The sequence below is a fragment of the Arachis hypogaea genome, chromosome 5 (genome assembly GCF_003086295.3).
Source record: "Arachis hypogaea cultivar Tifrunner chromosome 5, arahy.Tifrunner.gnm2.J5K5, whole genome shotgun sequence".
Taxonomy (NCBI): Eukaryota; Viridiplantae; Streptophyta; class Magnoliopsida; order Fabales; family Fabaceae; genus Arachis; species Arachis hypogaea.
In genome coordinates, this window is record NC_092040.1 from 91,068,022 (window position 1) to 91,083,748 (window position 15,727).

At 38.8% G+C, this 15,727-nt stretch overlaps 2 protein-coding genes across 2 annotated transcripts; one reads left to right on the top strand and one right to left on the bottom strand.

Moving 5' to 3' along the window:
- Window positions 1–1,912: 1,912 nt before the first annotated feature.
- On the bottom strand, window positions 1,913–4,688 carry LOC112801893 (eukaryotic translation initiation factor 5). Its single transcript, XM_025844842.3, has 2 exons — window positions 4,476–4,688; window positions 1,913–3,825 (listed from the first exon to the last, which is right to left on the bottom strand). The coding sequence occupies exon 2, from the start codon at window positions 3,473–3,475 to the stop codon at window positions 2,147–2,149; it is 1,329 nt and encodes a 442-aa protein (XP_025700627.1). The 5' UTR covers window positions 3,476–3,825; window positions 4,476–4,688; the 3' UTR covers window positions 1,913–2,146.
- A 1,413-nt stretch (window positions 4,689–6,101) lies between these two features.
- On the top strand, window positions 6,102–7,532 carry LOC112803722 (uncharacterized). Its single transcript, XM_025847198.2, has one exon. The coding sequence runs from the start codon at window positions 6,102–6,104 to the stop codon at window positions 7,530–7,532; it is 1,431 nt and encodes a 476-aa protein (XP_025702983.2).
- The last annotated feature ends 8,195 nt before the right edge of the window (window positions 7,533–15,727 follow it).

Here is a 15,727-nt window from a genome sequence, read left to right on the forward strand (position 1 = left end):
ATTACACTTAACACCCAGTTTGGTTAAACAGTTTAATTAAGTTCCTTAAAAATGGCTTAAACAATAAATGATTATATTAAAAGTAGCTTATAAATAAGTTATTTTGTATTTGAGTATTTAGTTCTAAAAGTGCTTATTTTATAGAAATATGATAAAAGTAGTAGTATTACGAGAGAAGTCATTTTTTTAAACTTCTCTATAAGTTCCTAAATAGTTTCTTAGAAAGTTGCAATTTGTTTTTGAAAATTACATAAGACATTAATACTACTATTTTTCATAAGTCAAAAGTTTAAAAAAATTACTTTTAAAGGTTTCTAAACGAGCACATTACTTTAATTTTAAATAATTTTTTTATAATTATACTCTTAAAGATTTTTACTCATCATAAAATATTTATAAAATAACTAATACATAAACTTGATATATATATAATAAAGTAATGTGATTTTAGTTATAGTATAATAAATTTTAAATTTAAAAGACTAAAATAATAACAAATGTAAATAAAAGAGATTACGGTAAAAATTTAGTTAATAGTTAAGCTAATTCATTCGATTTTATTTTTAAGAGTACATTATATGAAGACCAAAGAAAAGGAAAAGGTATATGTTGATATTTCATGATATGATATTTTAGAAAAATTACTCTCGTGTGAGCATAACTAAATTCAAAATTTTGATGAAATCTGTGGTATGACTTGAGATAAATTACGGAAAATTTAAGTAGACTCTAAATGTATGTAATTCACATGTATTTAAATAATTGATTATTGTATAACAAATAATTTAGATTGACATAAAATTTTTTAAGAGATTATTTATAATATAAGCTTCTAATATAACGTTTGTTTTTTTAAAAAATTAATCAACAAAAAGTTATTCAATGGTATAATATTTACTTAAATTGACATAGAAGTTCTTTGATCCAAAGTTATTTCTTTTTGTCAAACTCTTTTTTTGTGTAAGTATATTTAGTCTTGTTTTTAGAATCCAAATTTTTTTTGACAAAATAGACTCCAAGATAAATAAAATAACAATTTTCTCAGATTATGTTCAGAAAACAAAATACACTAAATATGAGGATACGTATTATTAAAGGCTTTAGAAGTTGAATTTTAACACTATTTCTTTCAAGTTTATTTAGAAAGAATTTGGATCCTCTAAATTTTAAATTTTTACTTTAGAGAGTAAAGTGTGATCTTCTATTTTTAAATAGTTTTTCTCTCATATTTATTCTTGGTCCCACCTATGAAATAAATAATGAGAGATCACACTTTACTCTCTAAAGTGAAATTCAAACTTTAGAAGATCTAAATTTAAAAAATATTATATTTTTCATCTTCTTTGTGATTCTTTTATGCAAGTGGAAATTTTTTTTACAGAAAAAAAAACTAAAATCTAGAAATTCAAGTTCCCCTCAATTTTTTTACGTATCTCCTAAATAATTATACAAATATCAAATACATAAGTCATTTTGCTAACATATAAAAAAAATAGTAATCGTTTTCAGAAAGCCAAATGACAGTTATTTATTTTGTAAATTATTTTATCGAAAAATGAATGTTGGAATTCCATTGCTATTTACAAGGGCCAAGTATCTATTTCTCGTGGTACTAGAATATGTCGAGATCCAGTCAAACTAAAACAAATACAGGTGGCTCGAACCTTGATCACCATTCACAAAGCACAGGATGATAATGTATATACTTATATCATATAGTGCCGGTGGCACATATTCTCTTCCCAATCCGACATTGGTTTTATTACATGTTTGTGAGAAGCACGCACAATCAATTCCTTGCTTGGGAAGTAGGAACCAACGAAGGAGGAAAGTAAATAATCATTTGGAATGGTAAAGTTCATGCATGCATAAGCAACCAAAAAAAATAAAAAATAAAGAAAGACGACAACACTGCAGAAGAATATCCAGTTTAAGTCATAATAATGATAAGTTGATAACCAAAACATAAAGAGGCAACAATAATACTAAAGAGGAGAATATCTAATCTGACTGATACCAAATCCAGACACGACACACATGACAAGGTTCAGCAACACAGCACACTAGGCCACAATACAACATGACCCTTTTATTTGAAATCAAAGAACACAGCAATGAAATAGAAGCACAACACAGTTTGAGGACATCATTCTTCCTCTGATTCTGATTCCGCACTCTGAAGCCAATCAATGAAAGGTTTAACATTCTTCCAAATCTTAGAGTCCTTGTTTTTGCCCTTCAATCCGTCTTGGTACCATTGCAATATGTTCTCTTCGTCCAACAGATCAGCATCATACAGAGCCTTCAAAATAAGAGCAGCTTCCTTCAGAGCACTGGAAGTAGAGTTGAGACAGAAAGCCTCAATTGCACTAAGCAGGAGTAACTGTGACCCCTCCTCCTTAGAAACTCCGGCAGCAAGGTAGCTCTTCTTCTTGATCACTTCTTTTGCAAATCCTTTCTCAATGCCCTCAAATAAGGCCTCAAATAGAGCATTTGTCTTGTCCTGTGCAGATGCAGGAAGTGCTGCCAGATGGGAATGCAAATCCTTTGCTACAATACCTTTATTCAGAATTGCCTTCACTTCTCCAACAAGTGTACTGTAGTTATGTGAGTCACCATTTTCAGAACCGTTGCTTGCCTTGGTTGCTGTTTTTCCATTCTTCTCAGGCTCATTTGTGGAGAGCATGACCATATCAGCTGTTACAGCACTTAGCTGTTCTTGAATGCGTTGGCGAGCAGCCTCTAGCGATGTATCCGTTTGCCATTGGATGTCATCATCGCCATCTTCCTCCTGAGAAGCATCTTCTTTCTCATCCACTTGACTGTGAGTAGGAGATACATGGTCATCATCAGAGGCACTTGCTTTCTTCTTAGGGGTTGACTTTGTAGTACCATCCTTGGAAGTCGAAGAGCCTTTCTTCTTAACCTCCTTCTTGATTTTCTTCTGCTCCTCATCAGCCATCTCACCTTCCTTCAATCTCTCCTTCTCAGCTCTTCTCATGGCCTTCTTGTCTTTGGATCCTTTCTTTGTTTCAGGAGGGTTTTTCAGAATAAACGTAGTCAGCTTGTCCCTCATATCCACATCTGACACAAAACCACAGGCAGCACAGTTCAGTTGAATCATTTGGTTCTTGGTAATCAATATCTCCGTTTCGGGGTTTCCACAACCATAACATTGAACAAATTTCTTGATGAAGTTCTCAAGAAGACCAGCAAGTTTTGCAGTGTCGTGTGCCCCATTAACATGAGAAGTACCAGATTTCTCATCAAACTTTGACTGGGCTCCAAGTTCACACCCAAAGTACTTGGTTGTGTAAGAGGCTGGCCTTGCCAATGCCTTGGCAATATCAACCATATTGACAATATTTGTCTTGATGCCATTCCCTCTACCCTCGATTTTGGTAATCATTTTGGGCATCTTATACCTATAGAAGGCATCATCACTGTTTGCAGCACCAATGTTTTGTAAGGCCATGATGGCTTCAACAACGAAATTTGCAAAGACAACCAAACACAGTCAGGTAGACGATGCAGAAATTCCAAGTATGATGACAAGTTGCTGGTAATCAGAGGTCCGCTCTTTGAGCAATCAGAGAAGGCTGCCAACAGTAACAATGGAAGGTAGCGTGTTGTTGCTGGTACAGCTTGTAATGCATGCAGCTTGATCTTGCTGGCAACACAGGCTTATCCTTTTTCCTCGGCGAAGAAAAACGCTCCCCAAGCAACTCAATTGCTCCCAAATGGGTATTGCCCCGTTCAAACATGAAAGAAAATTCAACGTGACACCTTCCACCTTGGAATCTACTATTGCAGAATGCAGGAATCCTGAGGCAGGAACAAGGATATATAAAGATGTTAATACTTTTATCATAGAGGTATTTCATAGCGTGTTTGTATTCCACTTTGCACAAACCATCTTTAGCAATAATTGTTATTGTACAATTGAACGGTTTGGAGCTATGTAAATGGAAAACCATATATGCTTTTTGTTTTTCAACAGAAGCCAATAAAACATACACGCTACCAAATCAGTTACGTTAGAAAGCTAACAAAAAGGAGCTTCATAAAAATCAATCAAACAAACAAATAAATAAATAAGCAATAACCATTACATTTGTTTCTTCCAATAATAATCACAATACAATATATATATATATATATATATATATATATATATACAAAACAACAACGACAACAACGAGGCAACTTGTAGATCGTTGAAACAGATAAATCAAGAAACGTAGAACATATTAAAAGGACTGATTCCCAAAGAATGGTACTTGTTTAATGGTACTTCGATTGAGGTCAGTGGAAAAATCATCAAACTAGATAATGTAAGGAGAATGGTAAATCATCCATTATAACGAAGAAGTATGCGATTATGTCCAAATCATACGATGCAAAACCGCAAGAATTTAAGGTACGTAGAACTATGAACGAACGAAAGCAATAAGAAAAAGAGGGGTTAGGGTTACCTGCAATGTTAAGGGGATATCGAAAATTGATGGGAGAGAGTAAAGAGAGGTTTCAGGAAGCGAAAAGACGAGAAGCTGCTGCGGCTCAAATCAAATTAATCACACAAGGTGCAACGTCTCCCTTATATATGACCCTTCCCAGGTTAGTTATTTTTATTTCTTTTTTTAGAAAAAACATAAATAATATTGCACTCTCGTCAATTTTTTTTCAATCATATCTTTTAAAACAAATTACACTTACACCCTATAGCCTTATTAAAATTACACAGTAGGTTTTTCTTTGACCAATACACATTCACATACGGAGTAAAGTACCAATTCGCCTCTTGTCCATATGTTTAGATGACAATTGATAACGTGATTTTTTATAAAAAAATAATTTACTTTAACTTAAAATAGAGACTTATCTATCTTTTTTTATGTGAGCACAAACAATGCCATTTTACTATTCCTAGAAGACGTTTCGTTTTGACTCAAGAATTTACTTATGGAAAAGCTGATGGTGATTTGGCTAGTAATGGAAGAACCATGTGTATTACTGTGTTATGGACGTCTGTAATACAAGGTCAACACGCAGAGGGCGTGTTGCCTGCTACACACAGGGGGCGTGAAGAGACGTGGCGTTACGTCGTTGGTCGGAGCTCGAATCACGCCGGGGGCGTGTTGACTCAGCACGGGGGGCGTGCTGAGTTGGCCCTAGCACGTGGGAGGCGTGCTGACTCAGCACACAGGGGCGTGCTGACACGTGGCGACATTTGATTGGCTGCGACGGGCAGCACGGGGCAGGCGTGGTGAATGCTCTCATCTATATATAGGCAGTGCTGGGCTGCATTTTCATTTTGAGGAAGAGTGTGTGAGTGTTCTTTGAGTGTTTTGTGAGTGTTGGGAGTGCAATGGAGGGTACCACAAACTTGGTGGTGTATCGCAACGGTGAAATAATACGCAATACTCGTGAGGGCGTGAGGTTTGTCTGTCAGAATCCATTTTCGTTTGTGGTTCCATGCACCATGACGTTAATGGAGCTTCAGAACGGTCTTTGTCAAAGCATGGAGAACGGTACGTTAATGAGAGTGAGCAGAATTTTTTACCGGAATCCAGTTGTAATTTTTGGTGGTCTAATACAGTTTGACACCATGCCAATCACTGACGAAGGGAGTATGCAGAATATGTTTCAAATTTACCGACAGACTCAGATGCGACAGCCACAGATTGAGCTATATGTTGAGTTTGAAAGCGTAGAGACGGAAGGGATTCAAAATGTTTTAGATATAGAGGATGATAGAGCTGCAGTGTACGAGGGAATGAATAGTGACAGCGAAGAGGACTTCGAAACCACTTACGAAGCCGGGGATGAAGACGAGGATGGTGATGTGGGAGTTGAGACAGCAACGGAGAATATAGTGCTTCATCCCTCGAGCAGTCAACCGATGGACGTGCCACCATTCATGCGTGAGTTGGATCTCGACGTCATGCATGCACCGGAATTTCCGGAATATGCAAACATAGGTACGTCATGCATGAATAATACGTTTTTGGTAATTGATACGTTTGGAATGATTAGTGAACGATGATTTTCCGCTTTCTGTAGGCGTTGCTGATCCTGAGGACGGATAGTTCCGGATTGGAATGGAATACAGTTCCAGGAAGTCGGTGGTTGCTGCAATTAGAAGATACACTATCATTAGAGGAGTTGACTACGATGTGTATGAGTCTGAGCCACAGACCTTCTATGCAAAATGCAAGATGTATGGGCATGGGTGCGATTGGCTTATCCGAGGCAGCTTGATACGGAAAAAAGATTGTTGGGAGATACGCAAATACAATGGAAGGCACACGTGCACAATGGGAGCGATTTCACAGGATCATTCCAAGTTGGACTCGGATACCGTTGCTGATAGTATAATGTCGTTAGTCGAGACTGACCCGTCAATCAAGGTGAAATCTATAATAGCGGAAGTCCAGTCAAGGTTCAACTATACCATCAGTTACCGAAAGGCTTGGTTGGCAAAGCAGAAGTCCATAGCGAAGGTTTTTGGTGGTTGGGAGGATTTGTACCAAGCCTTGCCATGGTGGCTCTCGGTCATGGTTCAGAAGATACCTGGGTCAGTTGTGCAAATAGAAACACGCCTACTGTACAACGGGAATGAGGAGGCACAAGGTGTAAAAATACTTCATCGCGTATTTTGGAGCTTCAATCCATGCGTTAGGGCATTTAGGCATTGCAAGCCTCTAGTTCAGGTGGACGGCACACACTTATACGGAAAATACAAAGGAACACTCCTGGTCGCTGTTGCACAAGATGGGAACCAGAACATTGTGCCTATAGCTTTTGCGCTGGTGGAAGGGGAGACAGCTGATGCGTGGCACTTCTTTCTCAGAAATCTGCGAATGCATGTTGTTAGAAAAGACGGTGTGGGTATGATTTTAGATCGGCATGAGGCAATTCGGGCAGCAGTAAATCGTTCCGGAGGTGACTGGCAACCTCCAAGAGCATGGTGGATGTTTTGTATAAGGCACATCGGTAGCAACTTCCTAAGAGCATTCAAAGTCCCTCACTTGCAGAAGCTTGTTGTCAACATTGGGTATTCAAGAACGGTGGAGGAGTACAACATCAACTATAAGAGGCTGGAAGAGCGAGGCGAGGCATATGCCAGGTGGTGCGATGCCATTGGACTCAGACATTGGGTGTTGGCATTCGACGAGGGGCATCGATGGGGCCATATGATGACCAACCTTGTCGAGTGCATTAACTCAGTGTTGAAGGGTGCCCGTAATCTACCTGTGCTGGCGTTGGTCCGAGCAACATATTATCGGTTAAATGAACTTTTTACACGGAAGAGTGCCGAGGCTCACGAACGCAGGCGGGCTGGGTTTACTTACTCCGTATTTGCACAACAGTGGATAGAGGCAAATATGAATCAGGCTGGGAATATAGTAGTGCACCGGTTTGATAGACGAAATGAGGTGTTTGAGGTGCGCGACATGGCTAGCAGGAAAGTGTCAGTTGTTGACCTTGCGCGACGGACTTGTGACTGCGGGCACTTTCAGGTGAAATGACTACCTTGTCGCCATGTTATTGCTTGTTATGCTAACCAACGTCTCGATTAGCAGCTGTATGTGCATGACGTGTACAAGATGACAGAGATTCGTAAGGTATATAAATTTGAGTTTACATCGTTAGGTGATCCCGAGACATGGCCCGCATATGAGGGACCCACATTGGTCGCTAATCCCGCCTTGAGACGAACGTCGAAAGGTCGCCCCAAATTGACCCGGTACTTGAACGAGATGGATTCACGCGACATGCGTGGTCCTCGGGTATGCCGTCTCTTTGGTGCTCAGGGTCATAGTCGGAGTCGATGTCCTCAGCGTGCTGGACCGAGTGGTGGGGGTGAATGACGTTTATTTTTTTCGTGTTTGTATTTTTAAATTTCTTAGTAGTCGTGTGTTTATTTTTAAATTTCCTAGTAATCGTGTTTGTATTTTTAAATTTCTTATTAGTCTTGTGTTTATTTTTAAATTTCTTAGTAGTGGTGTTTGTATCTTTAAATTGTTTAGCAGTCGTGTTTGGATTTTTAAACTTCAAACTAGTCGTGTTTGTATTTTTAAATTTCATACTAGTCGTCTTTGTATTTTTAAATTTCATACTAGTCATATTTGTATTTTTGATATTATCATTTTCTGCTTTCGTGAAGTAAACATAGGAAACGTTAACTACGTTTTACATAGGTCAACATACTGAACATACGAATTACATTAGCTTAATTGTTACAATTAAATCTAAAAACCCTAAATCCAATCTCACTTCTTTCCAGCCATCCAATGTTGTCCCTTACCCATGATGCCCTGACCGAACCGCGACGGAGTATACCTATCAGGTGGATTTCGCTCTGTTCGTAGGTCATACGGGTGACCTGGAGCTGCCAAACCACCTCCCTCTGCCGGATCAACCGACCCACCTGCCTCTGCCGGAGTAGAGGACCCACCTGCCTCTGTCGGAGCTGATGCACCTGGGTTGTAGTCATCAACAACTGTGTAATCCCGCCGAAGGAAACCACTGTCACATGACGCAGTCGCTGATGAGGGGTCGTTACCATGACCCTGCAAACCACGGCTCTCACCTACTGATGCCCTATGTGGAGCGGCCGACGCCGACGGCGAATGCATGGCGCTAAAATCTGACCAACCACCCAAACTAGCGTTGGCCCAATTCTGTTGCTGCTGATCTCCGTGACCACCAACATAGAACTCAAACCAATCATGACCGGAAGGAATCGTAAGCATAGGCTGCTGAGAGTGGTGGCTACCCTGATGGTGGTGGCTGCCCTGAGAGTGGTGGCTGCCCTGATGTTGGTGGCTGCCCTGAGAGTGGTGACTACCATGACTGTGCTCCGGTGGCTGTGGTACATAATATGGAAACGGCTCAAAGACTGCATGCTGATGTGGCTGTGGCTGCTGAGGAACGAACTCCTGGGCAGGTGGCTGTGGTCCAGGTGGCTGTGGATCCTGAGGAACGTACCCCGACAATCTCAGCAGATGCCCATATGAGCGCACGTACCAATCCCGATACTCCGCGGTCGGACTAAAATCCCAAGTCGGAAGGGGGTGCAGATCCCGCAGCCGAGTGTTTTGCCTGTTGTCCCACTCTCCTATCCATGCCCCATGAATAACTGTCCATTCATGAAGCTGCACTCCGCGAAGAGCCATGCAATGCAGGTCTACTGGAATCTCCCTTGCTTCTTGCGGGGTAGGTTGTGCATACCCAAACTGACGCATCACTTGGTCCACAGGGTGCCATTCGATGCACTCAAATGACAATAACGGAGCAACGGTGTTACACACATCAAGGTGTCCGTGTAGATCGTCGGGTATAACCAATCCGGCGTACGGCCGCCACTCAAACTGCCAATCATAATTCATTTGTCAGAAGCGTAACGTTAATATTTGGAAATAGAATTCACAAGAACCATAAATATTTACCTCCTGCATATAGTCTATATGATGCATAAATGTCACTACGATGTTCGATGACCACGCTGTGGTGCGCGCCGAATGACTCCACCTGAAACATAATTCATTGGAAAAATTTACATATGTAACCCTTAATCAAACATACATCGTGAATATAACACATGACTAAAATAATAATTATTACCTCTTTGCAACTGGTATCTCAGCGGGTGGAAGGGTGTTCCTCGGTACGGGCGCAATACAAGGCATTCGCTCCCAAGCCCAAACAAACAACAAATTAAGAGGTCCATCCATCTCCTTCGTATCAAACCGTGATGCACGGCACAATGCCCTATAAAGATGTGCAAGACATGCTGACCCCCAACTATAAGTATGGATCCGATCGAAATCTCGAAGCAGTGGTAGATACTTCGCGTGGGCGTATGCGGTCGACTTATCCGTGAATAATGTCGACCCAAACAAACAGAAGATATGACATCTGACATATCGCCTCACAGAATCCTCAGTGTCTAACGGCTCCGCGTCTCTGACACGTCTTACCCAACCCAGCTTTATATAGGATTTTGAAGAACTACTGACTTCTGGCTCTCGACCGAATATCGCGTGGCTCTGGCTTTGCACGAAGTCACCACTACTATCTGTCCATCCACTCACAGCCTCGCCGTCAATGGGTAGGCCAAATATATAAGCAACATCTTCCAATGTCACTGTAACCTCGCCCACCGGCAACACGAAGGTGTGAGTCTCTGGCCTCCACCTTTCGACCAGAGTAGCTAATAGCGGGTGAAATCCACGTATTACCCCAATTTTAGAGACGTGGTAAAATCCTGTGGCGCGTAGGTAGTTTTCCACCATCGGATTCCACGTCTGTGGCGGATCCAATTTACGCACCATCAAATTCCTGTTAGGCTGCATTAAAAAAATGTTAATTTAAATAGGTTATACATATTATTGAATTAAAATAAATAAATAAATATTTGTAAATAGTTTTATTCACTAAGCTACATATTTTTTTTGTTTACTGTCAAGCATTTTTTTATAATAAATAAATAATATTTTTAATATCATTTATTTATTTATTTGGCAAAATACGTATCTCCTCCATTCATATTTTTTCAATGAAAGTGCACAGAGCCGATTCTTCATACAATGTATGTATCTATTTATTCTTATTAATCTTTTAAAAATACCGAAAATTATTTTATCTTAAAAACTTCAAATATTTATTATTTATGCATTACTTTCATTAATAATCATAACAAAATTTATATATTCAAAAATCAGAAAAAAATATACGATAATACTAAAAAAATTTACATACAAAAAAAATATAATTATATTTTACAGATTCAAATTTTTTCTAACATAGTCGTAAAATATAAAATAAAATGGGCCTTCTTCTTTAAATTTATAAAATATTAACAACAACAACAATATTTAAAAAACTTCAGCATATAAAAAATTAAATTTTATCAACTTACATAAATTGGATGCTCCAAATAGTTGATAATATGATCTTCAGGCGCCGCATAATTACGTACCATTTTTTTTTTATATTTCTACAATTTTTTTTATAAGTATCCCAACTGATTACACCTTCACTTCCACTACTATTATTCAAACTACCCACACTCTATTTTAACACTCACACTCACTCAAACACACGGCTCACACTGCCTTTTTTTTTTCCTATCTTGCTTCAAGTTTTGATGGCACACTCTCTATTCTTCAATGGAGGAAGAACATGAATATATAGGGGAGTTGGGCGCTGGTTACCGGGGAGGGGGTGTTCCCTGCAGGCAGGCAGGCCTGCTACACGCCCCCCCGTGAAGCTGCACACCTCGGAACTCAACAAGCTTCACGGAATACACAGCTTCTCGCCCCCCCCCCCGTGTTGCCAGGCAGCTGTCTTCTCGCCAGTTCATCACGCCCCCGGCGTGTTGCCAGGGTTTCGCCACGTGGCTGACCGTGCTCAGCCATCACGCCCCCGGCGTGTTGCCCGTGACACCATCCTCCCGCAAAACACCCCTCTCACCCATATCGAGCCAATACACCACCCATGTTTCCATATAGAAAATAATTTCTGTCGTTTTGCATCTTATAGCTTTTTCTATAAAACCCCCTTGACCCTCTCTGACAATTACAAAAAAACTCTAGTAGAGGAACCTTCTTCTCCATCAACATATTGGTAAATGTGTGGTATTGGAAGGAAGTGTTGACTATTTGCTGACAAACTTGCTGACGGAGCCTTTCACATTGAAGTTCAGGGAGATTAGACGACACTGCTGACTTAGCTTCGACGGTATTGTGGATGCCACAAAGTGTTGAGATAAGTGTTGATGTCTCTTTTTCTTTTTTTTGTGGGTAATCCTTAGTCTGACATGCAACTAATGTTGTTTGTATTCAGTTGTGGTCTAAAGTTTAAAAATATTAAAATACTTTTTCATTGTCATATTCTAGGAGTTTTTTGTATTTAAATAATATAAAGGTGTATTGCTTTGTTTAAAAATAATTATTTATTAACAAATTAAAGAAAGTTAGGAAGAAGTCTTAGGATTGGAAGAGGACAGAAAAGCTCCTGTCCTTTTTAACAATTTAGGATAACATTTAACTTTCATTTTATCATCCTAAATTCTCAACTTCAGCAGTTTAACAGCATACATTAGCAAGTTTTATCACTCTTTAACGACGAAAGTGATAGAAAGACTGTGTTAACAGACGAAATATAAAGTTAAGGACCGAAATATTTTTTTTTTGTCAAAGATCATATTGTTTGGACAAATTGACAGAAACCGTTTTATTTTATTTTATTCCAAAACAAAATACCCTTTTTAGTAATTTAATTTTGTGATTGAACTTTGTAAATCCTGTGAAATTAGTAAATAATTAGTCAATAAATTAAATTTTAAATATGAAAAATTTAAAAAGTAAATCCAATAATAAAATAGGATAGAGCTCTTCAAACGATAATTTTAACACAAATTTCGAAAAATTTAACCCAAAATTAGGTCGAACGGATCGAACCGGTCAAACCGGACCCGTGGGCCCAACTAGCTCATTAAATAAGTAAGTTGAAACACAATCTTCATCATTTCAGCTGCTCCACGATGAAGAACACCAGGGAAGGTGAGGAAGGGTTTTAAAACCCTTAAATTTACTTCAATCTCATATAACTTCTCGCTCTGAACTCCAATTGACGAACCATTTGCGACCATGTGTTCACCGCGACGAGCTCTACAAAACCCATGGAACAATTTGGTAGGTAACTCACTATTTTCTTCTCAGCCAGCTTCTCCCAAATTCAAAAATTCATGAGCAATTATGTTATAATTTGTTCAATTTTGGTGTTTAGGATCATATTATCTTGGTGGACTTGCCGGGTCTTGTCCTAATTTTCCGTTGGTGAGGTGAGAATCCTATAACTCTAGTTAATCCATTAATTTGGTGTTTTGGGTACTGAATTTTGGGAATATGCTTGTAATAATTATGTTAGGTACATGTAAATATGTAATATGAGACGATTGGAGATGTTGGAAGCTTAATTGGAAGCTTGGTGAAAGTTCTAGTCGCTGAATTTTTGGTGGGAGAGGCTTACAACCTTTCCTTGTGGGTTACCTTGGAAAAATACACGAAAATCGGCTAAGGTATGGTTTAGGTTTCGCGTGTTTAATATATAAGGTTTTGTGAAAACTTAGGCTAGAGCATTATAGGATAACTTGAAATGGTCAAATGCATTGAATGTTTAGCTTTGTGATAATGTTGTATGAATTGATGAGTGGGCTTGTGTTGGAATTGAATAGCATGAATTGTTGGTGTCATTGAATGAGTTTTTGGAGTTACTAATAATAAGTTGATGATGTTGTGGTATGTGTCGATGAGATTTTGGTAATTATGGCTTGTTGATTAGTCAATGATAATTATGAGTTGTCATTAATGAATTAAAGGAGTAAGCTAAAGAATGTTTAAAGATTGTAGAATGTGGTTGAAATGGTGAATATTGGGATTATTGTATGGATTTTGTGGAATGGTATGAGCATTGATGTGCTAGTGATTGGTGATAATGGAATAGGGCTTGATATATGGTATATGTGCAGATTTTGTGGGTAAGGAATGTGAATTTGGTAAAAGTGGGGTTTGGTATGTTTTAGTAAAATGTGAATTTTAATGAACTTTGGTAGTCCATATCTTGCTCTACAAATTCTGAATAAAGATGAGGTTTGTTTTAAATTAAAGAGTGTCTAATAATCTTAAGATTGATATAAAGTTTGTGGAAAACCGAATTCTGTAGAGGAAGTTATGGATGCCGGGAATTTGGAGCGAAAAACTGGAATTTTGAATATTATAGCAGAATCAGATTTTCTGGTGTGTGCCCACACACAGGTCTGTACGCACGCACCCAACAGAAGCAAAATTTTACTTGTGCGTACGCACGCCTCTGTGCGCACGCACGCCTCTGTGCGCACGCACGCCTCTGTGTGCATGCACACCTGGTATTTTTCATAAAGTGTGCGTACGCACGCCCTTGTGCGTGCGCACACACCAGGATAGGCCTTCTGTTGGTGGCGCTAGCATAAGTGAGGCGCATGCACACTTAGTGATGTGTGCGCACGCACACATCCGTGTGCACGCACACATTCTGCTTTCTTTCTGGGTTGTGCACACGCACACATGTGTGTGTACGCACACGCCCTGTTTCCAGCACCTGTGTTTTTCTATTCTAAACATGATTTCTAACTCTTAAACCTCTATTTTTACCCTGTTAACCCTAGATTTTACTAGTGAGTTTAGTAATTAGCAGAAGATAGGAATTTGGAGTAACTTAGGAATGAAGAAAGAGGTAAAATGTGATGAGTTTTAAGGAAGACGTGTGAAAGTAAATGAAGTTATACTGCCATGGCTTTGATGAATGATTAAATAATGATTATGACTATGAAATGACTTATGAATAATGATATCTGAGATACGAGTTTTCCTGGGTAAGAACCATGGCTTGCCACCACGTGTTCCAAGTTGAATCTCGATACTCTGTTGTTCCTACGTCGTAAGGGTGACCGGGCACGTATAAATTTCCGGGTATGGATAGCCCCCAGTGAGTGATTTGAATGATAAATGAATGTGAAACCTATGCATAAACTCATGGGGATGCGCGACGGGGAACAGTCTAAGGTTTTCGGACTTGTCGAGTTGGCTAGATAACCAACAGATGAGCCTCATCAGCCATAGGACAGGCATGCATCATGTGCATTGTTTGTTTTGATTGCTATGCATTATCTGAGAATGCTTACTTGAATATATATATCCTGCTACCTGCTATTCTTGCTATTTGCACTATCTGCTTCTTACTTGTGCGTGAACTTATTTGGTTACTTGTCTCTGTATGATTTATGGATGGCAGAGGAACAGAGGAAGGGTGAAAAGGGTTGGTGGTTATGTTAGGTTTGAATTTGAGTAAGTTTAGGAATGCTTAGATTACCTACCCCTAATTATGGATTTTGCTTAGAAACTAAGTTATGTAATTTTATGACGGAGTTCTAGGATTGCATCTGGCATTCTCAGGACCTTATTTATTATACGTGTGGAACCTTTACCATGCTGAGAACCTCCGTTTCTCATCCCATACTGTGTTGTTGTTTTCAAATGCATGTCGAGAGGCTCCTCACTAGGCGTCTGGATCCTGAAGCGGAGTAGTACCTGGGTGCATTTTGGGTTTCTGTTTGTATATATGTATATATGTATTTAGCTTGCTCTCCAAGAAACTTGATTATTTTATTCCTCATAGAGGTTACAGGAGAGTTAGGGAACTTATTTATGTATTTTGGGTTTTTGGGATACTTATGTTTGTATGTAAATATTCTCTGGCCAGCCTTGGCTTCACAGGTTGAGTCAGGAGCTAGTTTCACTGTATTCTTGACTCTCTTTTCGCTCTTTCGCTTATTTATATCTCTAATCTTTAGGTTTCTTAACACGCAAGTAATTCCGTTTCTTGAGCGTTGCGCTTTTTATTTTACGAATTTTGGTTACCCATTTTTCAAGGCTCCTAGTTTATCATATTTTTTCTACTATTATATGTATACAATTTATTTTTAGAGGTCGTAGCGCATCGCCACTTCTGTTTTACATCTTAGGTGTAAAGCTCTGTGTGGTAGGGTACAAACTTGATCAGAAAAATAATTTTTTATTAATCTATTTTAATTTAATGACATAATAGAAATATATTTATTAAATAAAAGAATAATGTATTGATATGAGTAAGTTTAATAAACTCCAAGATATAATTTACC